This window comes from Actinia tenebrosa, unplaced genomic scaffold (genome assembly GCF_029948245.1).
Source record: "Actinia tenebrosa isolate PJP-AT-01 unplaced genomic scaffold, QUT_ActTen_1.0 PGA_scaffold15__27_contigs__length_11533743, whole genome shotgun sequence".
Taxonomy (NCBI): Eukaryota; Metazoa; Cnidaria; class Anthozoa; order Actiniaria; family Actiniidae; genus Actinia; species Actinia tenebrosa.
Genome location: NW_028292575.1, coordinates 3,643,457 through 3,670,233, shown reverse-complemented (window position 1 = coordinate 3,670,233; position 26,777 = coordinate 3,643,457). Strand labels below are relative to the sequence as shown.

At 36.8% G+C, this 26,777-nt stretch overlaps 1 protein-coding gene across 4 annotated transcripts; it reads left to right on the top strand.

Moving 5' to 3' along the window:
* LOC116307080 (protein Hook homolog 3) lies at nucleotides 1-26,695 on the top strand. Of its 4 annotated transcripts, none has more exons than XM_089030827.1 (30): nucleotides 1-156; nucleotides 278-366; nucleotides 1,066-1,138; nucleotides 4,555-4,605; nucleotides 5,880-5,931; nucleotides 6,318-6,398; nucleotides 6,807-6,874; nucleotides 6,997-7,059; nucleotides 7,647-7,730; nucleotides 8,300-8,403; nucleotides 9,370-9,446; nucleotides 9,978-10,042; nucleotides 10,651-10,734; nucleotides 11,076-11,118; nucleotides 11,580-11,665; nucleotides 12,444-12,497; nucleotides 13,094-13,144; nucleotides 13,541-13,600; nucleotides 14,025-14,091; nucleotides 14,593-14,677; nucleotides 15,978-16,050; nucleotides 17,093-17,160; nucleotides 17,752-17,868; nucleotides 18,379-18,461; nucleotides 19,722-19,834; nucleotides 21,646-21,693; nucleotides 22,414-22,470; nucleotides 23,447-23,518; nucleotides 24,087-24,229; nucleotides 25,304-26,695. In XM_089030827.1, exons 1-30 carry the CDS (start codon nucleotides 115-117, stop codon nucleotides 25,311-25,313), a joined length of 2,163 nt encoding a protein of 720 aa, XP_088886953.1. In that variant the 5' UTR covers nucleotides 1-114; the 3' UTR covers nucleotides 25,314-26,695. The 4 variants fall into 4 exon arrangements, with proteins under 4 accessions (XP_088886953.1, XP_088886955.1, XP_088886954.1 ...); XM_089030828.1 differs by having other exon boundaries at nucleotides 2-156; nucleotides 19,722-19,822; XM_089030829.1 differs by lacking the exon at nucleotides 22,414-22,470.
* The last annotated feature ends 82 nt before the right edge of the window (nucleotides 26,696-26,777 follow it).

Sequence of the window (26,777 nt, the reverse complement as noted above, 5' to 3'; positions counted from 1 at the left end):
ACCGTTTCAGTCCAGTCAGTTCAGTAGCCATTGTTTTAATATTGTAAATATATTTTATCGAAGCCTTTCTGCACCATTTAAAATAGTTTCCTCTATCTTACCTTATTATCAATAATGGAAGAAGACGTAACTACCTATGAATGCCTTCTAAAATGGGTAAGCTTGAAGAATTTGGATATTTTAGAGCCAAAATTGAAGTCGAACTCGAAGTGGACCGTCGAGAATTCTGAGAGTTTGAATTTTCAACGATGTTTTTTTAATGTTATTTTGTCGTTAGCTTAAAACTTTTGAGGGAATCAAGGCTCCTCATTCTAATGCAGAAGAACTGATGGATGGTGTAGCGCTGTGTGAATGCTTAGCTGAAATGTGAGTAGAGTTTTTACGTGGCTTAATCCAAATATGAAATCATTGGTTGAAACTATTTTGGGGTCTCCAACGACAGTATCAATCTCCACAAAAATTTTTCATATTTAAAAATCTTTTAATTAAGACTTAAGCTGTCTTCCTTCAAGGGAAAAAGCTTTTAAAACTCAAGAATACTTTAAATTATCTCTAACATGCTTGCACACTGTATATATTTTCGTTCTAAAATTCCAATTGATGTGTAAAGTCAATAAGCTTAACACTGAGGTGAAAATTCCAATATTGATAGAAATAATATATTGAATTACAATTTTATACATTTTGAGCTTTTTTGTTCTCAAAATGTATATATAAGTATTAGCTTTCCTAAAGCCTTTTTCCTATAGCCCAGTTAGTTTTAAAGATAACGAATTTTTTTTTGTTTCCTTAGAAAAATTAACGAAGATTTTTAGACTTATTGGTTCCATAAATGTATTTAATTGGTAATCAAATTTGAAAGATTGTATTATCAAAATCCTATAAATTCATATAGATGTCCTATAAATCGATTCCAACTATGGTAGTGTCTGAAAATATATATTACAACATTTTCACCAGTAATATTGAGAATATTCTAGGTTAGACTTAAATATAATTGCTGGAATTATATAAGTTTTGTTTTGCTTATTAGTGCATTACTAATGTGCCCTTATATTGCTTTAGTGCTCCGGACTGGTTTGATGATGAATGGATGTCAAAGATACGCAGGGACATTGGGGATAACAAGAGATTAAGGGTTTGTTATACTTTTTTAATCAAAAAAGTACACAAAATTTCTTTTTTTTTTGTTATGGGTGTTATGTTGTGCTCTGCTGTTTTCTTGTGTTGCAAGTGTGTTAGCTGATGCATTATATTTTTTGCCTTGGGGGTTTTTCCCAGGATCTAAGTACTGTTTATTCCTGCATGAGAGGACTTTCAAGAATAATATGCTGTACAGTACAGTATTTTGCGATTAAACTTAAAAAGATGAAATTTTATCTCAGTCTGTTAATTTTTCTTATAGAACTTATTTATTGCCATTCTTAAGAGTTAACTGTGCTTTGACTTTGATCAGCCTAGAAGTTGTTTCAGGGTTTGATCTGTGAGTTAACTGTGCTTTGACTTTGATCAACCTAGAAGTTGTTTCAGGGTTTGATCTGTGAGTTAGCTGTGCCCTGACTTAGATCAGCACAGAGGTTGTTTCAGGGTTTGATCTGTGAGTTAACTGTGCTTTGACTTTGATCAACCTAGAAGTTGTTTCAGGGTTTGATCTGTGAGTTAGCTGGGCCCTTACTTACAGTAGGTCAGCTCAGAGGTTGTTTTAGGGTTTGATCTGCAAGTTAGCTGGACCTTTACTACTCTTCTCAGTAGACTGAGGCAGCTGGAACTTTTTAATCACATTCATAGCGTCTGTTATATTATCCAGAAGTACATTTCAAATCGGCCACGTGGTACAACATTGGCATCACGTGGCCGATTTGAAATGTACTTCTGGATCACATAAAAGACACTACAAACGCGATAAAAAAAGCACAACTGCCTCGGTCTACTGGGAAGAGTAGTATCTTGAACAGCTCAGAGGTTATTTCAAGGTATCAACAAGATTAGGAATATGAAAAAAAATATTTACTAAGACACTTTTCAACCAATGCATTCACTGAATTCATTAAACTTTCCAAGAAATTAAGGAACACAGCTGGTTTAAATTAGTTCCTTCAATCTTCAAAAATATTCTAAGAAGGAAAAAAAATTGCTTAAAAAGTATTTATGATTTAAGTTTTCCGGGAATTGAATGATCATTGTACATAATTAATTCATAAATCTTTTTTCTAATTTAAAGCTAATGCCTCCATGTACTATATTTTGAAGTTTTGAAAACTTTTTTGAGGCTATACAATGTTTTGGAAGTCATAGTGTTTTTTTTTTTAAATTATATTTTTGATCTTGTTTATATACAAATGGAAAATACTTTGATCTGCATTAGCATTGATCTTGGACCATCATTTTAAAAAAGTTTTGAATGGTTCTGATCAAATTAGCAAGAACCTGATTTAATGTTAATTCCAATCAATAGACCACCGTCCTGTATTAGCATCATGGGGTTTGTTTTGACTTAACATTGTTTACTTTAAACAAAAGCTTAATTAACTGTATGTAGTCTACCTACCTACAGACTATAATACCATGTCTGCATTGTGGGATCATTAACAGCAATAAGATACTATACCTACAATGTACAGTAAAAACAATATCTTAAATGCGAAATTGAAGTAACCTAATAGTCGACCTGTGTTTCGAATTCCAAATAACCGCTGTGTTCCTTGATTACAGACTCATTTGCACAGGGTTAGCCTTGTATCAGTGTTTAAATATTCACAAATACCAACAGTAAAGTAAAGAATGCACAACTTCAACAATACAAACATTTTGAAACTTGGCGGATCTTGACTGGAACATGTGAATATTCTGCACAAACTCGAGGCTAATCCTGTGCAAATGAGTCTGTACTGTAATCAAGAAACACAGCGGTAATTTGGAATTCAAAACGGGTCTATTTAGAATTTTAATAAAAGGTCATCACTAATTGTCAAACATTTGAAAAACTTAATTTATCTTCATTGAATACGTTCATTGTGTACTGTATTTACATGTGTACAGGTATGTTCCTTGCTTGGACCCCTAGGGGCATATCCAGCAATGGTCAGCAAGAGTATACATTCTCTGCATTCTCAAGATACTGGGAATGCCATATTCTTAGCAACAGTAATTGTATCATCACTCTATAATCCCATAATTTAAGCAACTATTGTATTATTTTCAAATTCTCTTTCCTGTCCAAATTTAAGATTAATTTGGATTGTTTGCATTCGCATTCTTTCGATAAAAAACTATGACTTATGGAATCAATCTAGTGTAGTTTGGGATATGATATAATTAATCTCCAATAGGACTACATGTCTGTCAAATTTGGGAACAATTGAATTCAAAAATTCCTCTGACTGCCAAAGTGGACTCGGCTTATCGGCCTCTTCCAATTTTGTCAGTCCTCGGAATATTTTTCATCCAATTATTTTCAAATTGGACAGCATGTAGTCCTATATTACCTATACTAATATGTTACGTATTAATTATTATTTTATAAAACTATTGAAGTGCAAATCGATATGACAGTCTACTCTATCTGAAAATGGATGCTTAGTCTAAGAGCTTGACTTATTAACAATTTATTTACGACTCGATTTACTGTTCGGCTACTCCAACCAAAGCCACCTCGACAAATTTTCTACAAATTAGCCAATCAAAAGTAGGAATATGAACCATAGAATTGCTACGAATTGGACAAATATCCATGGTTTACACGGCTTAGAAGACTGCCAGCACCTTTGCTGTCAAATATAAACGTGCTGTCGCATAGCAACATAGTGATAAGATCTAGCAGTGTCAGCCTGATAATATCTTTGTCTGGAAGAAACAAACTGTAATCATAGACTGTGTTTTATACAGTCTCTAATTTGCTTTCCTGTCGTATAAATGAAGTCGTTTACACATTACTATTTTTCTATATCTTTGGTGACACAAATCACTAATTTGCGAAGAAAATATATTACAAGCTCTTCATCATTTAATTTTACCAACCGGAACAACAGAAGGATATTTAAATTCAAAATTTGCCGCTAATCTATTGTCTAAATACTCAAACACTATTGGATAATTTGTGGAAAATTTGTCGAGGCGGCTTTGGTCGGAGTAGTCGCACTGTACTAAGACATTCATTTACTGCAATTTTCTTAAACATGCGAACTCTATGTCTCTGAGTTGCACGCTTAAATGTCTCTTTTTGCTGCCGCCAGTCAAAAACATGAAAGGTACCAGCTGATTAGGTTTGATTGACGCCACCGTAAGACTAAATTTCAAGAGGAAGGAAAAAACAGAAAACCCAGAGGAAAAACCCTAAAATCACATGAGAAAACCAACAAACAACTCAATTTACATACGACACTGAGCCCGCCAGTGCTCAAACCTAGGTTGCATTGGTGAGAGCCAATACATCAGCAGTGCACACCACCAATACTTCCCAGTAGTATCCGCTTTACTTCCCCACACTAATCTTATGCCTGCCTGCAGTCTTGTACATTGCTTTTGACTGATTTTGATTCCTGTCTTATTCAACAGCTGAGTAACTTGAAGAAGTTGACAAAGGGCATCAAAGATTACTATTCAGAGGTAATATCATCAAATACATTGTTGTCTCAATTGTGGGAAAATGCAAATTAAAATACTTGACATGGAATAAAGAAACGTGCAAATAAATAAAAAATTATATTTATACATATATAGAATAGAAAACAATAGATTTTTAAAAATCCTTACCTGTCAAAATGGCTGGCTGGCTGCACAAGTTTCTAAGATCTCAACAATTCTGGCTGGTAATCGCACGTACTTCATGACCAGCCAACACGTATCGGTCAACAGTCACCCAACTGTTGGTCAACACATACCTGACTATCGGCCAACACACGGCCGATAGTCGGGCGACTGTTGACCAACAGTCAGGCGATAGTCGACCGACACGTGTCAGCTGGTCATGAAGTATACGATTACCATTCGGACTAATGGACAATGTCAGATAACTGGCCATTTATTTTTAGCCCGGCCTGTATTTACCAAACTTACCAACTGTAGATGAGAAGATTGTAAGACCTACATTGTACAGTGTATTTATCACTGGAAGCCTTAGTGGCCTCTTGCATTTTCAAAACTTCAAATACTCATATCTTATGGATTTATTAAAGTGTATATGACACGAAAAAATTTTAATGTTAGGAATGTGTAGCTTATTGGCATTAATAAGAATATCACGGTTAAATTTGTTCCAAAAACGCATTTCTCTAGAAATTCAAAAATTTTTAGCACAAGTTGTGACGTCATTTTGTTTACAAGTCTCCAGATTTAGTTCCAAATACATGAAATATGTTTGAATATACAATCTTAATTTCAAGTAGTACACTTTTCAATTTCCCAACATTGGAAGAGTACTACGTAAGCTATCAAATGAAGCTGACTAAAATATGTCTTTTGTTGTTAATTTATATGAATTACAATTTATATTTAGTACATTACTACTGAATCTAGAGTACGTGTCAACAAAATGACGTCACAAATTGGGATTAACTTTCTCAAATATCTCAAGAAATAAGCTTTTGAAACAAATTTCATTACGATATATTTATTATTACTAACAAACTATACATTTTAAATGATGGAATGTTTTCGTGTCATATACACTTTAAGGATTTATTAAGGATTTATTACCTTCATTAGAAACTCACAAATATTAACTAAATGAACAAGCTTGTTGATTTAAAAGGGTTTTCACTCCAAAAAACGTTGGTTTTCAATGTTTATGCAAATTAGCAGCTGCCAGTTATGAGCCGTGTACAGTGTATGTACAATCTGACAGCTTGTTGTTAACATTGTGATATCTTTTGTTATTTTAGGTTCTGAGCATGGATATAGGAGCTTTTCCTATGCCTGATATCAATATTCTATGTAAGTTGAACACTTGATAGTCCAATACATGTACATGCATGTATGTCTCAGGGGCAGATACCACATTTTACCAGGAAGGGAGGGAGGGATATTCTAATTAAAAGTTTTTTCAAGTTTTTTAAAATTTTCCATCAGAGTCAAAATTGTAATTCTTTCAGATTCTTTCTTTTATTTGATTTAAAATATTCACATAAATTATTATTATTATTATTATTATTATTATTATTATTATTATTATATTGTATGGTGGATGAATGTATTAATCATTTCTTGCTGATAAATACAAAAAGACAAAACATATGGCACATTCTAACATGCATCCATTTGCATCCCTTTCAAATGTTTATTAATATATATATATACACACATATATATTTTTTTTGTAGCTGAAACACCCAGTAAATCTGAGCTTGGCAGATTACTCCAACTAGTGCTTGGCTGTGCTGTTAATTGTGAAGATAAACAAGGTAAAATATTACTCTTCAACATGCATTTAAAATTATGCATGTTCTCTTTACACACAGATGCAGTCCATACTCAACTACAGTTCTATAATTAATAGTACATGTATGACTTTATTGTTGCTTAAAAAGATTTTAAAGATGCAAATTGTGTTTCATCAAGCAAATTTATCTCAGAAAAAAATACTCTGAGCTGACCAGGCAGGGTTCGAATATGAGTTCCATTAGCTCAGTGGGTTAGTGCTTCTGTCCAGCAGACAGAAGGTCACAGGTTTGAATTTTGCCTGGAGCTCAGATTTTTTTCCCTTCAAGAAATTATTAGTTCAAAGACAATTTCGATATTTTTATGCACATTCCCCTATTGCATGGTCATATCATTTATTTATTTTTATTTATTATTTTTTCATACTACAGAGTATATTCAAGTTATAATGTCTATGGAAGAGAGTGTTCAACATGCTGTCATGAATGCTATACAAGAGGTGAGTACCTGATTGTCTGAGAACATTTAAAATCAATAACTAGTAATAATAAGCACCACAGTCTCGCCTTTGAACTTTACAAGGATTCATTGCTAATTGTAGAATCATTAATTTTTTTCCAGTTAATATCAGCTAGAGAAATGTCTGGAATTAGTGCTGAAATTTTCAAAGAACTTGAAGCTCAGGTAAAAAACTGTCTGTCTGTCCACCCACCCTCCTTTCCATCCGTTACATTTCACCCACTTATATCCACTCATTCATCCATTCATTAATTTCAAACATCCATCCATCCATCCATTCTTCACAACCATCCATCCATCCTTCACAACCATACATTTATATACCTATTCAAATGGTCATCCATCTATTCTTACCTCTCATTTATGAATCCAGGCATCTGTCTAGATGCAGATTATCCACCCATCCATATACATCCATATATCTCAAGACTGTCGTTTTCTATCCATCCATCCATTCATTTACCCATCCATCCATCCATCCATCCATGGACACATCCACCCACCCATCCATCCATCCACCCATCCATCCAACCACATACCCACATACCCACCCACCCATCCAACCATCCATCTATCCATCCATCCATGGACACACACACCCATCCATCCATCCACACACCCATCCATCCATCCACACACCCATCCATTCATCCATTCATCCATCCATCCAATTACGTGCATCTATTCACTCACATTTCTTTCATTTGTTTTTTCATCCCTGCATAATTCTTCCATTCTTTCATTCATTCCAGCATAAAAGAACCTTAGAACAGTTAACAACAGCAATGGTAGAGAAAGAGGAGCTGTCCCAAAGATGTCATGAATTAGATGAACAGGTATTATACACCTACTAGCAACAATAGCGAACCTCACTAGATTTCCTCAATGGCATATTTTTGCTTGAAAAAAAAACTGCTTTTGTTTTACAAGGAGAAAAATTGACAATTCTTAAATAAAAATTTGAAATTTCTATTTAAGAAAAATCATGTTTTGCCTAAAAATCTTTTTGGCAGGATGCAGATATTTATTTTTCAAATTTGTAGTTTTATTTTGAATTACAGTTAACAATCATTTGCGTTCATCCATTTATCATGTACCTTTTCAATCAGTAATGAGAACTAAATACAACATACTCCAGGGCCGTAGCCACGAATTTCTGATTGGTCTGATTTTTCTTATATTTTTCCCCCCAAAAGTTGGTCTGGTTGAAACCAGACCAACCATACTGGTGGCTACAAACCTGTACTCAAGGGATTCAAGAATGTGGATTCCTCTCTCTTGACAGAGTCGGTTAAAGTGGCATTTCTCTAGTTTTGTTCAAAATTTGATGATACAAGACATGCGAGTCCGAGTGTAACTTGTTTGCACAATATTTCCATTATGAGTAATTTGGTTTTGTCTCTAGATTGCATTCCTCAGGGAATCAGAATCCAGTTTACAAGCTGAAAATGAGAGATTGAAAGATCAAGTCAGCAACACTGATGTAAGAATAGACAGAGAAGAAGAAGGGTATGTATTACATTAAGAGTCAAAGGATTAGAGCGCATGCAGTAAAACCATGAAATAAAAACAAAGTTGCTACTGACAAATAGTAGCTATTTAGTGACTAATAATTGCTATCACTCCACCAGAACATTCATCATACAAAGACAAATACACAAGAGACCATTTGTGTCTTTTGTTTAATAAATGTTCTGGTTGAGTGCTAGCAACTATTAGTCACTAAATAGCTACTATTTCAAGGGAGGATCCAGGGGGGCAAAGGGGGGCTGCAGCCCCCACCCCCTTCAGCAGAAAAAAAAATTCCTTTTTTTATATTGTTTTCCGTTGTGTTGAAGGAAGAAAATCAATTAGCCCCCCCCCCCATAAAATTTTGGCTGGATCCGTTCTTGTATTTGTCAGTATCAACTTTGTTTTTGTTTCATGGTTTTACTGTATGCGCTCTAAAATATTCTTGAAATATTTAAATATTGAAGAAAACATTATTTATTATTCCTTGTCCTCAGTATAATTTCTAGGTATGACAGTGTAAAAATGTTGCATGTTGTGACTATGATAGGACTGCAGTTGCCATAAATAACATCTACATTTTATTTTGTCAGCAAAAACTTTAAAAAGTTATCGTGCTAACCACAGTATAGTTGCTATACAATCTTGGACAAAATAGTTGAGAATTTCGGAGTTTGTAAGAATATTTTTTCTTTAAACACATTTGAATGAACTTTATTTCAAGAGGGTAACACACGACAGTATGATTTTTTTTAAAATATCATAAACTGATAATACAGTGGCCCTCAAGTCCAATTACTGTATACAACTATTCCCCAAAACAATGTTGGTTCTGGTGAGAGGGAACTGAGAATATATTTTTTAAATGTAGGATATGTGTTAAAAATTCTTTACTCTTTTTGTCCAAAATAATTAGATTGTAGAAAATGCTAGGTACATTCTATTAATAAACTTATTATTTTTCAGATATCCAACCCAGAAACTTAAGCAGCTCAAGCAAGAGATAGATGACTTGAAGGAGGAAAACTTTATGTTAGAATCTGGTAAGTGCTGGAGATTTACGAAGTTAAAAAAAAAATAGAAAAAATAGAAAAATTAGAAAATTAGACATATTTTAATATGCAGTCAATCAAGATGGTTATTATTGAAAATAATTTTAAAATCTTTGCATAATATTGCCTTGCACAGCATCAGTGTTATTAGGTTTATCATTCTGAAACCTTAATTTTCTGTTTAATGAAGTTAATATTGAATGATTGTCGTTGTTGCTATTACAAGTTAGGACGATAGGCAATATTAAATGTCATATTTTGTAGTTCCAGAAATTATCCATACCCAGTATCCGAGGAATTTTTTTAAAGACCCCCCAACCGCCCTACTCCCAGAAATTCCAATTTTCTTCCATACAGACTCTGTAATTTTTGCTATTTCTCTGAACCCTCACCCTTCGGAAATTCCAAATTCCTCTGTGGGTTTGGATAATTTCTAGAACTAAACATAATATTATTAATAAGTTTTGTGGTAATAAGAACTCTTGAAACCTTAATAATTGTGGTTGTTGTTTACCTTTACAGCAAGAGATGAGTATAAAATAAAATGTGAACAACTGGAAAGAGATATGGAAATCGTCAATGATAGGGTAAGTTAGTTATAAAGTCCATTAGACAGATCTATAAGATATCCATGTGCAACCAGCATGAGTCTTATTCAGGAAAATATTCCAAAAAGGAAATTTCTAAACACTGAAACAAAATGTCCTCACACCATCCCTTACCAGCTGAGCGGTGAATTTTGCAGTTGGGGAGTTATGATATTTTGCAGCCAATTCTCATTCACAGACTACTGTAACCCAACTTACATTGCATATTTTTTGTTTTCTTTTGACTAAAATATAGTATACATGCCTACAAGGAGCAGAAATATGGAAAGAAGGAATAAAAAAAATTCACGTTACCGCCACATTTGCTTCGTTCTTTGAAGCTCCAAAAATGCTTAAAGGGCCGGTCATTTTATCTACCCATGCTTTGCGCGCCGCGTTCACTGCTCGCCTCCATTTCCTTTGGAAATTCCAATCCCATTTTTAGGATGTTGGAAGAAATTTTCCAACATAGCTGTCTTGTTTCTTGGTATTCGCTTCAATAGAGAATGATTGCAAGTCAAGAATTATAAAAGTAACCTTCTTCATTGAGTACCATAGCATTTCTTGATTAATTTATTATTTTTATTCAACTTATCTTTCATTTTCAGAATGAGCAACTTCAAGGTTTAGCAGAGGAATCACAGCAGTTGAAGGATGAAATGGATGTGCTGCGGCACATGCAGGAGAAAGTAGTAAGTACCGTCATTTAACATGTATGTCATATGTTAGGAATAGATGTTGCTAATTATGCTAGTATAGAGTTTGTGCAACGATGTAACTCAAAATTCCTCGAGATATGAATTAGGAACATAAAACGGCGCGCGTGTCTATATACTGTGATATAAACACGATGGGAGCTGTGTAGAGCAAGACAGAAGTCGTAGAGAAACACGAGGCGTAGCTGAAACTTTGCACGAATTGGTACAATTTTGTTGTTTTACTTTTTCACGGATATATGGTATGCACTCTCCTACAGGAAAGATTACCTAAGCTGATATTGATTCCCTGATAATCTTTCCTATTTCTTTTTCAGTCTAAATATGAGTCTACTATCGATATGTACAAGAAGAAATTAGGTAAATAATAGATAACATATACAAATAGTTTTCCCATGCTCTATACTCTTAAAGACCACAGGCTGTATGATAATACCAGCAACTGATCCAAACTGGAGTGGTATGTCAAGACTGAGGGGGGAGGGGGAATAGGGAGACTGATGGGGGGGGGGGGGGGGAGACTGATGGGGGGGAGAGTGAAAGGGAGGAGTGAGAGGGAGGAGTGAGACTTGACAAAATCGCGGATATTAGAAAAAAGTTCCCATAGAAAAAGGCTTAAGCACTAATGAAATTTAGGAGTTTGCACTTGTTTCTTGTTTCAGGATCTAGCATCACTTCGCGGGCGCAGCAATGTGCTCCGTTCACTAAATGAAGCACAGTTTTCGACCAATAAGCGCGCGCGTACTATCCTAACTATAAAATCCTCCTCTCCATGGTCTATGGACTTTCTAATTTCTTCAGCATTTTCTTTCATGTTACAGAGGAATTATCAGATATGAGGAAACAAATGAAAGCATTAGAGGAAAAGAATATGACTTACATGCAGGAGACTATGAATCTAGAGGAGGTACACTATATAATATAGCCTCCCCCACAGCCGCTTTCAATGTCGTCACGCAACGCTTTCTCCCCTGAGTAGCGGCTGCTTACCCGAGCACAACATTCCTTTCCTATGAATTAACCAATCGCGGCTTAGTTCTCGAAATCCAGGAGAGAAAGCGTTGCGTGACGACACTGAAAAGGGCTGTGGGGGAGACTATATATAATATGGATACAGAACGTTACAGTGCGAATCGAAAAACCGTAGGCACCTAGAAATATTTCAAGAATGTTCAATAGCCAATCAGAAGCGTTATTATTATCTTTCCGTTATCTTGTGGCTAGAAAGTCAATTCTAATTGGCCAAAGAAGAATAGAACATTCCTAGAATATTTCTAGGTGCCACGGTTTTTCGATTCGCACTGTAAACTTTACAATATATTATAGGGAGAAGATTTTAAAATAATGGTTTAAGATTCCAGGAACTAATCGTGAGAACCTAAAATTGAGATGCGAGGCACCACTACTGAAGAATCTACGAAGGATTTAGATTAGTTTATTCATAATCATAATTATTAAGTAGTTTTCCACTGAAGAAATAGAAAACGCGCGCTCGTGTTGTGTGTAGTTATAAAGCACGTGGGGGTTGGCAGAACACGAGACAAGTGTTAGGAGGAGCACGACGCGTGGGAGAGTGCTTCTCGACACTTCTCAATTATCTGGAAAGTATCTGGAATTATATAGTTATTGAGAGGTTTTTGGTTATCATTGTATGTATGTTTCTGAACATTATTACTCTTCATCAGGATCTACGTAAAGCTAATCTACTGAAGACGCAGCTAGATACTTACAAGAAACAGGTAAGTCAGCTGTCGTGTTCACATGGGAGTATCTTACTGTGTCGCGATGTTCAATCCACTTATCCACTGTTTTCCAATTTCAGACCCTGTGTCATTCCCTAGAGTATTATTTCTCTGTTTAACGGTTGTACATGAGAAGACACATGAATATGGATACAACTCAAAAAAGAATCTTATTCTTAAGAGAATGACGCGTGGTCTGACATGGACAATGCATGACTGACTGCTATGTTACTAACACTAGAAAACTTTTACGTATGCGTGCCTTTCAGCACGTTTTCTAAGAATTTTGAAGAGTTCGAGTGAGAAAATAAATGTTTGTTTTCTCTAAGTATACAAAAAGGTTCGAGAGTATACTTTTGTCAGACCAAGATACTGTATTAATAAGCACTATTCAAAAAAATTAGCCTTAAGTTTCAAGCATGGACACTAAGTTTTGGCATTTTGTGAAGTCCAATTTACCAGACATGTTTGAAAGTCAAATTTACATATGTTTTGACTGATTTGCATACGGATTCAGAGCATGCGCAGACGTTTTTGACTCGTGTCTATGTTACTATGTTGACTTACAATATGTTACTTTTTCTTCACCTTAGGTTCATCAGTTGCAAGTACAAGTTACAGAACTACAGAGAAGAACAGACAGGGTAAAAAAGACCTTTATTCTTGGTGTGACAATGTTTCCCCAATAGACTGTTTTCTCATAGATGCGTGCGCATTCAACTTAACGGGCCACAAAACTGAAAAACGCAAATTCAGTAAAATTGAGAAGACAGTTTTTTATTTGAAGAAGAGAATAATCAATTTTATGAATTCTTATCGAAAAAAATTCGTAGCAATGCTTGATAATACTCGTGTTCTGATATCGTAGCCTGTCAAGTTATTTAAATTTGAGCCCAACCTAATGACATCAAAGAAGACCACCTCGCTATCAATTGTTTCAATTAGGTTCGGCTCATGTACAGTTCGACGCTTGACCTCAGCCTAACAACTTTTATAAACAGAGTAGAATAATATATTAACATTAATGCTGTTCTTAACAGGCTGAATTCGAAGCAAAGAAGGCAAAAGAGAAGTTAACAACCATTGAAGGGGAAAACGAGGTATGGTTCCTTGTAAATCCTCTGACTTTGTTTCTTTAAATTTTATGCCGAGTTGGTTAAAGTATTGTTCCATGCCGACAATTATTCGCTCCATGTTCACTCCACACCCGCTACACGCTCTGACTTTGTGTTTTTGAATTTTATGCCGTAATTATACGAATATTTTTAAAAACAGTTTGGTTAAAGTCTTGGAACAGACCGACAATTATTCGCTCCAGGTTCGCTACACGCGCACTACCACTACATTCACTGTTTACAACACACAGCAACCAACTAACATGTTGATGGTTTGACGGAGAGAGGAAAACCAGAAAATGGCCGGAAAAAGACCCTGTCATACATTGCAAGCTTGCGCATGCACCAAAACGTCAACCAACTATTTATGAAATAAAAATAATGGTTTTTACATTATGTTTTACCATAGCGATTTAAACACGAAAAAGTCAACTTAAAGGAGCAAATCGAAGAGCTGGAACTCTCGCAAGCAAAAGGTAGTTTATGGTATTATATTTGATAATATAGCTACATCTCTTTAGATAATACACAACTTTGTGTTTACATAAAGACATTACACATTATTCAAACATCCCTCGTGCATTCTAAGGTATTTCATGTCAGTCTTTTTCTCAATACACCGTTTTCTCAAGGTTGCGTGAGCATCCAACTTGACGGGCCACAAAACTGAAAAACGCAAATTCAGTAAATTGAAAAAACAGTTTTATATTTAAAGAGGAGAATAATCGATTTTAGGAATTCTTATCGAAAGTAATTTCATAGCAATGCATGATAATGCTCGTGTTCTGGTAGCGTGGCCCGTCAAGTCTCTTAAATTTGGATGCGCACGCAACCTTGAGAAAACGGTCTATTGTGCATTCTTTTTGTGTTTGTTTTGTTTTTGTTTTTAGTTATTTCAAATCTGGTTCATATTTTTCTAACAATAGTTTGGTTCGTTTGTTGGTCTTTATTTATCCTTGTATCAATTTCTACTACAGGTTTATTTCCCATTGCCCCGGGTTCTCCACCAGCCAACGATTCATTTACGACAATTTCGGATTTATCACTGCCTCCAGAAGCCAAGTAAGTGTTCAAGGCCGCGTCTCTACGAATGCGTTTTGAAAACGCTCCCTTTCCATCTCACTGAAAACGCATCGAAACTTTCGCGTCCACACTAGCGTTTCCATAGCGTTTTTGTCCGTCTACATAAGGCCCCGCCCACACGTATCCGGAAATTTTTGTGTCCGCAATTTTTTTTGCGGATACGAAAATGTTCGCGTCCACACGCAGCGTATTCGAATCGTTTTCCTAGTCCCTTTGACGGATAGTTTTTCTTATTGAGCATGCGCAAAATCATGTTTAAGTCATCGTATTCGAAAATTTGCGGATACGACCGTCCACACGTATCCGTATTCGGAGCGTATTCGAAAATTTTCACTCTGGAGACGGTTTTCGAAAATTTCCGGATACGGGATACAAAAATTCCCGTACACGTGTGGACGCAACCCGTATCCGAAAAAAAAATTGCGGATACAAAAATTTCCGGATACGTGTGTACAGGGCCTAAGCGTCGGCTTTTTCAAAAGCCTAAGGTTTCGTTTTTACTCATAGTAAAACGATCAAAAACCTAGATATTGTATGACCCAAAAAGATGCATTATCATCATCTGCTCCTTTGAAGAAAAGACGTGCCAGTAGTTTATTGAATGGCCATTATTTTCGCCTGTCAATACTAATACTAATACCTCTTCGGCTTGGGGTAATGTTTTCCCATTTCAGACCACGTTTCATTCCCTTGAGAATAAGATTCTTTGTTTGAGCTGTATCCATATTCATGTGTCTTCTCATGCGCAAACGAGCGCAAATCTTAAACAAAGAAATGATACTCTAGGGAATGACATGTGGTCTGCAATGGGAAAACATTACGTCAGAGCCGAAGAGGTCTATAGGCCTCCGTTTGTTTCAAATGCGTTTTTGATCGAGATGTGAACAAAAGGCTAAAACTCATACTTCAAACGACAACGCATTAATATGGAACAGAGCTTGAAAATACAGTTGTATTCTAGTAATCGGTACACACATTGTTATATGCTATATATACAAAAGGCTAAAACTCATACTTCAAACTATAAGGCGTGAATATGGAACAGAGCTTAAAACTACAGTTGTATTCTAGTAATCGGTACACACATTGTTACATCCTATATATACAAAAGGCTAAAACTCATACTTCAAACGACAACGCATTAATATGGAACAGAGCTTGAAAATACAGTTGTATTCTAGTAATCGGTACACACATTGTTATATGCAATATGGTGATAGGATTTGCGTCAACGCATATGGCAATATCTTAATCTTCAATATTTTGTTTAAAACTCTAGGGAAAGAATAATGAGATTAGAACTCGAAAACAAGAAACTGAAAGAACATAAAAAAGATGAACAGAACGAGCAGGTTTGTGTCATTCAAAACAATCAATTTTACTAGTCTCTACTTTCACATCGCCATAATCCTTTGCGTGTTTGAGGGGTAACCAGAGGGTAAAAACCCACTTATTTTGCTGAAGGCTGATCAGACAATGTTGACAATACCTTGTTTGGTATCCAAAAATAAAACGAAGAAGTAAAAAAAACAGAAACAGATAGAAGCTTGAAGACGTTTAAGGTAAATTTTAAACATTTTTTCGTAAGTCAATACATTTTCTGTAAGACCAAAACTCTTGATGATCTGTACGTGCAAAAATAACTTGGAATAAACTGATAATCAGTATTGTACAGATAAAAGCAGGTATAGTATAAATTCAATTAAGAAACCTTTCAATTTGAGACAGTATTTTGATTGGTTATCCCCCAAAGACGCAAGGCATTATGGGGATGTGAAAGTAGAGAATTACAGTTGAGCCTGTGGTAGCTGCCAAGTTGTTCAGCCTATAATTTGCTGATGTCCATTAGTCCGAGGTCAGGAATCCAAAGACATGTAAACACGTTCATATCAAAGTAAACGCTTGGAGGGTTCTTATAAATATGTACAATATTCTTTCTTATCTTTATTTTTCAATTTTTCATTTTTTCATAATTTTTCTCTAATATTATTACATTACATTATTAATATTATTAAAATCTGCGTGTATATGTATACAGAACTTTACAGTGCGAATCGAAAAACCGTGGGCATCAAGAAATATTTCAAAAATGTTCAACAGCCAATCAGAAGCGTTATATTATTATCTTTCCGTTATCTTGTGGCTAGAAAGTCAATTCTAATTGGCCAAAGAATAGAACATTCCTATAATATTTCTAGGTGCCCACAGTTTTTCGATTCACATTGTAAATTTTTTGTCGCTCGCTAAATACAAAATTTCACTCTCATTTTGCGAGTTTGCTAGCGTTTATTTCGTGCCCTGGCCGCTTCTACCAGTAATAAGATAGAGATAGGATTGTAAATTTGCTGTTTAAGTACTCACCTTTCTAAACGAATGTTTTTTTGTACGCTGAAGGTTCAATTGCTTCAAAGCCTTCTGGATGATACGAATGAAAGAAAAGATCAACTGGAGAAAGAAAATAGGTTAGTGGTAATCGATTCCAGAATCAATGATTTTTACCATGCATCATCACCATTATTAATATCATGCATTATCATCATCAATGTCTGCAACAGCACCATCCCATGCTTTATCATCGCTATCGACTTCCTCTTCAATCAATCAATCAATCTTTATTTAGTACCACATTTGCAAAATTACATATACTAAACCTTCAAAATCCATCGTCATCATCTCCAGCATCCTCAACATTGTTAGAGTAAGTTGTGCACACCTTTCAATAAACATGGCACAGAATTCATTAATGACATCGCTTGCACCAATCACAGCACGCGAAATTGGCATCCAATTAAAATGCTTGGGTAATAGGGAACCAGTGCATGTCATAGTACATCCGAACCAATCACAGCACACGAATTACTTGGCATCCAATCAAAATGCTAGGATAGTAGGGTACCACCAAGTGCATGGCATAGTACATTCGAACCAATCACAGCACGCGAGTTGCTTGGCATCCAATCAAAATTCTTGGGCACGATACCACCATGTGAATGGCACGGCACATCCGAACCAATCACAGCACACGAATTTCATCATACGTTTTCTTTTGTTAGGTCTCTGAATCAACGCATCATGGAGATGGAGAGCGAGGTGGATGATCTTCGTAATCAACAGAAAGCCAGTGCTAGCGATCAAGACTCTGAATTAGATAAGAAATACAAAGAACATTTGTAAGTAGAAAAGAACTTGTGACACAATTATTGAAGTGTGTGCCTTCTAGTTTAGCAAGAGGTCCATGAATACACCCATCCCGGCTATATTTGAGTGTCCAGCCAAACAATGGGTAGTTTCCCAATAGAATACAGAATTTCTGACCAACAAACTCGAATTCATAAGATTTTTTTTAGAAGTTATCGATAGTAGTATTGTAGAGCGGATTACTGTGCGGATACTCAAACCGGGACCATTTCGATAAAATAGTATAATTAACCAATCATGTTGCGACATTTAGTTCAATATTTTTAACCAGCCAATCAGATAGCGCATCAATATAATAAGAGTGTTAGAATCTGATTGGCCGATACTGTTATCAGTTCACACTCTGTCTAGTTTACTGTTATCTGATTGGTCAGTTTTATTCAAGTGGTCCCTGTCCGCAGAGTATTGAGTAATTACTATAGTCATCTCATAGTTGAAGGAACGGCTGCCGGACAAAGTTTAACAACATTTCCACATTTCAGGGAAAAGCTTAAGGAAGCCAATGAGCAGCTCCAGTTGAAAAAGGCGTACATCGATAGTTTAGAGCCTAAAGTATCGAGCAGTGGTAAGTGGTCTGTGGTTCGGTAATTATGAACTTCCTCTAGACCTTTCTTTCTCACGGGGTAAACAACTTCGCTGGAAAAGATATAGATTTACGTTTTTAACGTTTTTGAGAATCACTACTCAAGCAATCTCGTACCAAGAGCCTGCCTTTCTTATGGGCTGCGGCTAAGAACGAGCGCTCTGGCATAATCCATTTTTGGCGCATGCGCAAATATACGCCGGCCAGAAACAACCCTCAGGCTCTGGGTACGAGATTGCTACTAAAGAGAATCATTGAATCAATATATTGATTCAATAGAGGCTTTGCACCAACACGTGATGGCAGCCATGACAGGAGGCAGGAACAATTGAATCTGGTTTAATCTGATTTACATGAGAAAGAATTCAGTTTCCCAGGGGAGAAAGACTCTATTGATGTGCCTACTGTCATGGCTGCCAACACGTGATGGTGCAAAGCCTCTATATTGGTGGTATAGTGGCAGTGAACTCTGAGGTCACCTCTGGACTCTGGATCAATTCCTGGACGCGGCTTAACATGTGTGTAGAGATTGTTATAGGTCTCTCCCCTGATTAGAGGGTTTTCTCCAGTTATCCTTCCTCGGGCAAAAACCAAACAAGCCAAATAGTCCCCTTCACAGTTCCCTGTGCCATATTGAAAGGTAGTTGTGCCTTTGCATCGAAGCAAGAAGAACGGCGAGCTTGTAATGATAGAGACATGTGAATAACACACCAGCTTCACATTCAATGAATACCGCTGTTTTTGAAGACCACAGACTCATTTGCACAGGCGTAGCCTCGTTTATAAGTCAGCTGTTCACAGATACTATTAAAAGTCCGTGGGATTTCAAAACAGTATTGTTCAAGCTGCACATTCTTTACATTAAAATTGACATTTGCAAATGATTTGCTCTTAAGCGAGACCAAGCGTGCAGAGATGAGTCTTCAGTCTTAAAACAGCGGTATTTACGGAAAGAGACTGGGACTATTGTTCTTACATTGCACAGGGTTCCCAGGGGTCAGGGAAAGGTCAGGGAAAGTCAGGGAATTTTTATTTTCAAAATGGCTGGGAACCCTGTTGCAGGCTTACCGTTCGTCTCGCTTCGATGCAAAGCCACGGCTTCCTTTCAAGATGGCGCAGGGAACTGTGAAAGGGACTATTCCAATTCGTTGTGTGAGTTATCCGTGCCTTGACTGTGGTCAGCCTAGAGGTTGCTTTAAGATTTTGATGGATTCTGTTTGTTTTCCCCTACGATACTTTCAGCTGAGAAGGTCAAAGAAATGGAAGAGATGTTATCCCAGAAAGAACACGAGATGAAGGCGATGGAAGAGCGTTATAAACGATATCTAGAGAAAGCCAAGAGTGTGAGTAAAACGGTATATATCAACCAATGCATGACCATAAGTAACAGTTACAGAAGAGAAGATAAGCCTGGAGTAAAGCTAAGATAAGGACGACGTCCTCTATATTAAAAAACCTGGTCTCTATCACAAGCATAGGCTTATGCAACATGCATCTTAGAGCAGTTTTCGTATGACTGTGAAAAAGTCGCTGCCGAATGCGTGTCTTGAATTTTGATTGGAGGATATTTTTCTCGCGCAATTTGATTGGTCTAGCAGTGCCGTGGCATTGGCGTGACCGTGGTGTTTTCTTGAATTTTGATTGGAGAATATTTTTAACGCGCAGTGTGATTGGTCTAGCAGTACCGTGACATTGGCGTGACAGTGTCCACGTTATGTTCATGCCGTGTTTCGGGTATTTGATCGGATAAAGAATAAATTCTCGTGCAATATGATTTTATTTATTTATTTTCTCCACTATTTCAATGTTACAAATTATTTTTATATGTAGGAAACAATTCAAAGGAGAACGGGCAAAATATATAGACTAATCAAATGCGCTTATGAAATATAATTAAGATATTAGATAAATGTTGAAGGTCTAGTCATGTTGCCTATGCTAATGCTTGTGTTGCAAATTAGAACCAGGAAGTAAATCAGCGGTAAGCTAATAATACAAAAATAATCATTGAATCTTGTTGTTTTTCTAATCTAATCTAATGTATTTACCACTCCTGGGTGGACGACGTAATGCCTAACAGGTAGACAACCGCTTGACCCTATAGACATATTGAATGAATGATAATAGTCCCCTTCACAGTTCCCTGCGCCATCTTGAAAGGTAACCGTGTTTTTGCATCGATGTGAGACGAACGGTGAGCTTGCAATGATAGAGAGCTGTGAATAATTGTCCAAGGTGTTAAAAAAAGGTCTCTATCATTGCAAGCTCACCGTTCGTCTCGTTTCGATGCAAAGGCACGGCTACCTTTCAAAATGGCGCAGGGAACTGTGAAGGGTACTATTGGTAATGGACACACCGTCTACAGTTGCTTAAAGACATAAGATAAAATGTAAAGGGCTACCTTGGGTTGCAGATATTCTCTCGCTTCAATGCCTCACGCTCCAAGATTTCGTTCTCATGATAGCAAAACCGACTGCCGGGAAGCACTGGAGCAAGAGAGACCCTGGAACTCAATATAGGGGTCTCGCAGAACATCCGCCTTTAGGCTAATATGCTTTATATGCTATAGTTCTGCATTGAAAGAAGGTAGTCCATGGGTGCTTACCATTTACGCCACTCCATCCGGTTGGCAAATTCGTTCACTAATGGTAAAAAAAAAGAGGAGGGGATGCTTAGATTTCCGACAAAAATGGTACGTGCGTCTACCGAAAGAACCGAAAAGAGCGGGAAAAATGGACTACTTCAATCGGAAGACCTTTGTGCGTGACAAGCGAAGCTTATCTCGGAAGTGGGTTATTGGAATGACACCTTCCATTTGTTTTCCAACCTGAATTTCCGGTCTTTGCGGGTGGTTGATAAGCAGCCAAAAAAAAACAATTTTCAGCTTGCAGGTCGTAGACACAGTTCGCATGTTAATGAAAATTGCAGTTAAATTATTTCATATTATCTTTATTAATAGTTAGTATAAATACGCAATATCTTTTATATTAATAAATGTTCTTGGTCTCATAAAAGTATGCTGTCTAAATTCTTTGTATAATCGGATAAAAGGAATATTTATTTTCTCTTTAAAACTCTTTTAAATTTTTAGGAAAATGTTTTTCTCTTCTGCCTCAAATGATTTCTTGAAATCATTCGGTTTTAATTCAGCATTATTTTTGTTTAGGTCATCAAGACATTGGACCCCAAGCAAACTCCTTCTGCTAATGCTGAGGTAAGGACCAAAACATACATCTCTAATCAAAGCGAGCATGTAACGAGGGCCATAGACACAGTATATAAGCTATAAAGTGGTTCCTACTAAGAGGTAGGATGGAAACCTTATATCCTTGAAATAGTAATGATAAAAGGGTAAATTTTACACCGTGAAAAGATAAAAAAACTCTCTGACGTTTCGGACGCTAGTCCTTCGTCGTCCTCTTTTACTCCGACGACGCACTAGCGTCCGAAACGTCAGTAAGTTTTTTCATCTTTTCACTGTGTAAAATTTACCCTTTTATCATTACTGTTTCATTAGAAACACCGACGCAGCTCACACTAGTTTTTAGCTAGTTATCTCTTCTTATCCTTGAAATAGTACTAACTAATTAGTAAAAAAAATAGCACCAATGAAGCAATAGCACCTTTGCACGATGGCGTCATTTGACTCCCACTACCAAGATGCTTCGCGAATTTTCTTTCTTATTCAAATTTGTATTTCGTCATGAGAAAAGTAAGACAATTGGTGATAGATCCAGGAATTTTAGGAAAGGAAGGGGGGGGGGGGGGGGGTGACTATTACAAAGGTTTTACCAGGAATTCGAGAAAAAAGGGGATGATTGTTGATTGTTACTAACGATAAAATGGGAAATTCGATCAAAAGGGAATAGACCAGTCACTCCTTTTACCACCCTTGGACCCGCCCCTGGTAAGACTTGTTTTTGTTGCACTGTAGATCAGCACTCTTAGAAGCCAGGTCCAGGAAAAAGACAAGCTTATTGATTATTTAGAAGTAAGTACACCACATTAACTGAATTAAACTAGGCACAGACACTTGTGAAATATCACCCACATAAAGAAGAGACAGACATTAAATACCTGGACCTTATTTGCACTAACTGATAATTGTATTTGAAGTAGACACACAGACACTTGTGAACTATCACCCACATGAAGAAGAGACAGACATTAAATACCTGGACCTTATGTGCACTAACTGATAATTGTATGAAGAAGACACACATACACTTGTACACCAACGCCCACATGCATATGGACCTCACTTGTGAACCACTTCCCCTTTTAAGCACACAGAGACTACTGTACTTGGACCCACTCGTGTAAAATGAACACACAGACACTTGTCTACCAGGACCCTGTTGCACACACAGCCACCTAAGTGAAATTGGTCCATACACTGGTGTGACTTACCCTCACATTCGACAGACACACAGACACTGTGAACTAGACACTCACGTCTGATGCTAAAGCACGTAGACACCCTTTTGCACGTATGCACCACCTGTGTGACCTAATATTTTGTTTCTGCACACAGCTCAAAATAAATGCCAATCCATTTAACCGGTCGCATTGTCTAGTCACATTTTGATCAGTGTGATGTGACGGGTCATCATGACTGGCCATTTAGTAGCTTATATTTTTACGGTCTTGCAGCATCTATGGGTCCTCCTGAACGTACCAAAAATCTTTTTTTTTTCTTCTTTTTTTTTTTTTCCTTTTTTTTTTTTTTTTGTTTTTGTTGTTGTTGTTGTTGTTGTTGTTGTTGTTGTTGTTAGCTTTGTTCTCTCGTATATCTTGGGGTCTTTTGTTGTTTTTATTGAATTACGTAAACTGTGTCCGGTACCTAAAGAAGGAGCTACACCTATCTAATGTGCGTTAACTGTAAATACCCGCAAAAGGCACTATGGGGGGAGGTGGGGTCTCTGGGGACAATGACTTAAATAAAAATTTTGTACGATCCTCCACAGCGGGACCACGAGAAAATGAGAATAACACGAGAAAGAGAAGAAAAACTGATAGTCAGCGCCTGGTATGAAATGGTAAGTCATGTGGTGTAGAATTCAGGGTTTGTGCAATTTCAATTTTAAATTTCAAGGGCGCTTCATATTTGGATTCCTCATAGTACTGTTTCTGATACTGATCCGAAATTCCAGAAAAAATTCAACACTCTTAAAATAAAAAGCCTGCATTACTAGACTGCCAAATTCGGCCCTTCAGAATCTAGTTCTTTTCCATACCAAGAAGAAATACGCCCGAGATCCCTTAAAAACTATGTAGAGTGATCAGTGGACTGTCACGATTCCCTCTCGCTTTGGAAATGATGCTGGTCACCCAACCTACTGCAACAGGATGGAGAATTTTGACGATGTTGATGGTGGGGATGATGATGATGACGATGATGATGGTGGTGGTGTTGATCATGACGACGGTGATGGTGATGTTGATAGTGATGATGATGATGATGATGATGAAGGTGATAATAGTGACAATGCTACCTAGAATGTTAGTTTAATATCTTAGCACGAATCCCGAGAATTGCTGTATACCTGTAAGCGCATGTTTGTGATTGGCGGCCAGTGGGTTAATAGATATGTTCTTATTGTCTAGGGTATGCAGCTCCATCGTAAAGCGTCTGAAGACAGACTACTGGGAGGTTCTGCAGGAATGTCCTTCCTAGCAAGACAACGACAGGCATCAAGTAAAAGGACTTCGACCCCTGCTAGAACACAATCTAACGCTGTTACAGCAAGGTAGGCAATATAATATGCAATCCGATTTTAAGAGGGAACACCGCCACCCGGTTAGCTCAGTTGGTCAGAGCGTCGGTCTGTTGTGCGGGAGGTCGTGGTTCAAGCCTCGGCCGGACCAATACTCAGGGTCTTAAAATAACTGAGGAGAAGGTGCTGTCTTTGTAATTACATCTGCTAATGGTTAGACCTTCAAGTCTTCTCGGACAAGGACTTAAAACCGTAGGCCCTGTCTCCCAACCCTTCCTAACCTACAGTAAATGAGGGACATGAAAGAACCTTTTGAATTATTCGTGTAAAAGTAGGGGATTGTCTCCCGGTTCAACAGCCTATCCCAATTTGGAGGCAACACTAATGTACTAACAAATTACTCATGATTGTAAGCTACACGGCTGCTACTAGCGTCTAAGTACGCAGCCAGTAGAGTCCTCCACTGGTCATAAATGTAAAGCGCATTGAGACATTGTGAAATGCGCTATAGAAGAACCCCATTATTGTTATTATTATTATCAGCAGTAAACACGTTTGAATGCTAATTAGGTAAGCTAGATAGGGCGTAATTTCGTAACCTACCAGCATGACAGGATTAATAATATATACAATCACTTAAAACCAATTATTAATGTTCTTAAGATGCAGTTTAAATACTTGGAATGTTTGAAATGTCCTTAAGATGTGATTAATTTAAATGTTCTTGCAATGTTCACTGTGCAGCTTAATACCGCTTTCTGCATTCTAAGTAATACATCTTTGTATCTTGCTCCAAAGATATTCTTCATCTCAGGCTCCATCTCTTTAGACCATCCTCCAAGAGCGTCCAAAATGAGGTTCACTTGCAAGATCGTGTATCCTGGGTGTTGTTTTGTGAGCTCAAGTCTAAGTGCTCCATACTTCTTCGTCTTCTCTTTGTCTTTCTTTTCTCGGTTGTTAACCCACGGACAGGATTATTATTATTATTATTATTATTATTATTATTAATAATAATAATAATAAAACCTTCCAGCCAGAACTTCACGATGTTTCACACTCTTAGCTATTTATGCAGGTTTTCTTTATTTTACTCATTATTTTCTACAGGGACACCTAGCAGCAGCACCTAGACATGAGAAATAAATGATGACATATAACTACGTCCAATTTCAATACGTAACGCCAGAAGAAATAAAACTACAGACATTCCTTAATTCAAGTAACGCAATACCAAGAAAGGTAACGCAATACGTCGTGGACGAGAAACAAAGGTAACGGTATAGAATTCGATGAAGACCAAGGATGAAATTGGAAAAGTTAAAGCAAGCCTATTTTTCCGCCATTTTTGGTAGTCATAGACGCTCGAATACCATTTCTACACGCGTAACACTGTCCGGGAAATTCAACTATTTCTTAACTTTTATCAGGTAGAGCCGTACTAAATCAGATGGACTAAATTAAAGTAGCGCATTTTTTGTCTTGAGCTACCTGTGGTAAAAAAAGTCGAGAGGAATTGGGTTCCTAAGGTCTGGAGACGAAGTAGCTTTCTTTGTAAGATAAGAATCCTTTATTTTAAAATTTCCTTTTGTTAAATATGATATATTGAATTTCTACTTGCTTTTCTTCTTAATTTAAATAGAGTGAAGATTTGTTAAGAGTGATACTGCATTTAATCTCACACCAAAGCACAGCCAATCAGAATGCAGGAAGGCTAGTATATATTTTACGGTCTTCCCCGCCCCTTTTTTCCCATCTGCCAGTGCCGCCTAGATATTTTCAATCGTGTAGGACAAAATAGTTATACAATGGTTTCTCGTCACACCATGGAATATCCTACTTGTCACTCGTTTAAAAGATTGTGTGTAAGCTAGAAAAGTCTATAGTTTCACTATAATTTACATTGTGGGACATTCAGTGGTGTAGCATTCGAAACTATTGTAGTATAATAAGTTTATGTACGGGTAGAATGCATAATGGTCACGGCCATAGTCAGAAAAATTATGGGTAGAGTGCGTGACGGTCACGGCCAAAGTCAGTAGTACCTATTGATGAGCAGAGAAAACCATCTCTTAGCATTTTCTTAGCCCTTTTCTAACGGGCTTGTTACACTCGTACAAAATCTGCTTCATTGGTGACTGTTGTAAGTGAAGTATAAGTAAGCAAAGTATTATAAGGGGTAGTCTTTCTTTGCACAGCTGACTTTATCTTTTCTCTTCGAATTAAGAAAGCGCTGGGGAGGGAGTAGTTAAGGCATATGCATACCAAAGTAGTTAGGATCGTGTGTGGATATTAGCCTGTGAACGCTCTCTCTTTTCCCTCGTAACTCAATCGAGTCAGGTTTTTTCCCTGTTTTAGAAGCGTTGTTTTTTACAACCTCTGCGCATTCACAAGAATCCTAAAAAAGTCGAGGCTAGGAGGAAAAGCTAGCAGTCTAGTCACAATAAGCTGTTTGCATTGTGAACCTTTATGTTAGTGAGAATAAAAAGCCTTGTTCAACTACGCGTAACCTCATTCTGAAGTTCTTCAATGCGAGGCTATGCGGTGAAAAAAAATATATTTCCAGTCAATCAATCATTCAATT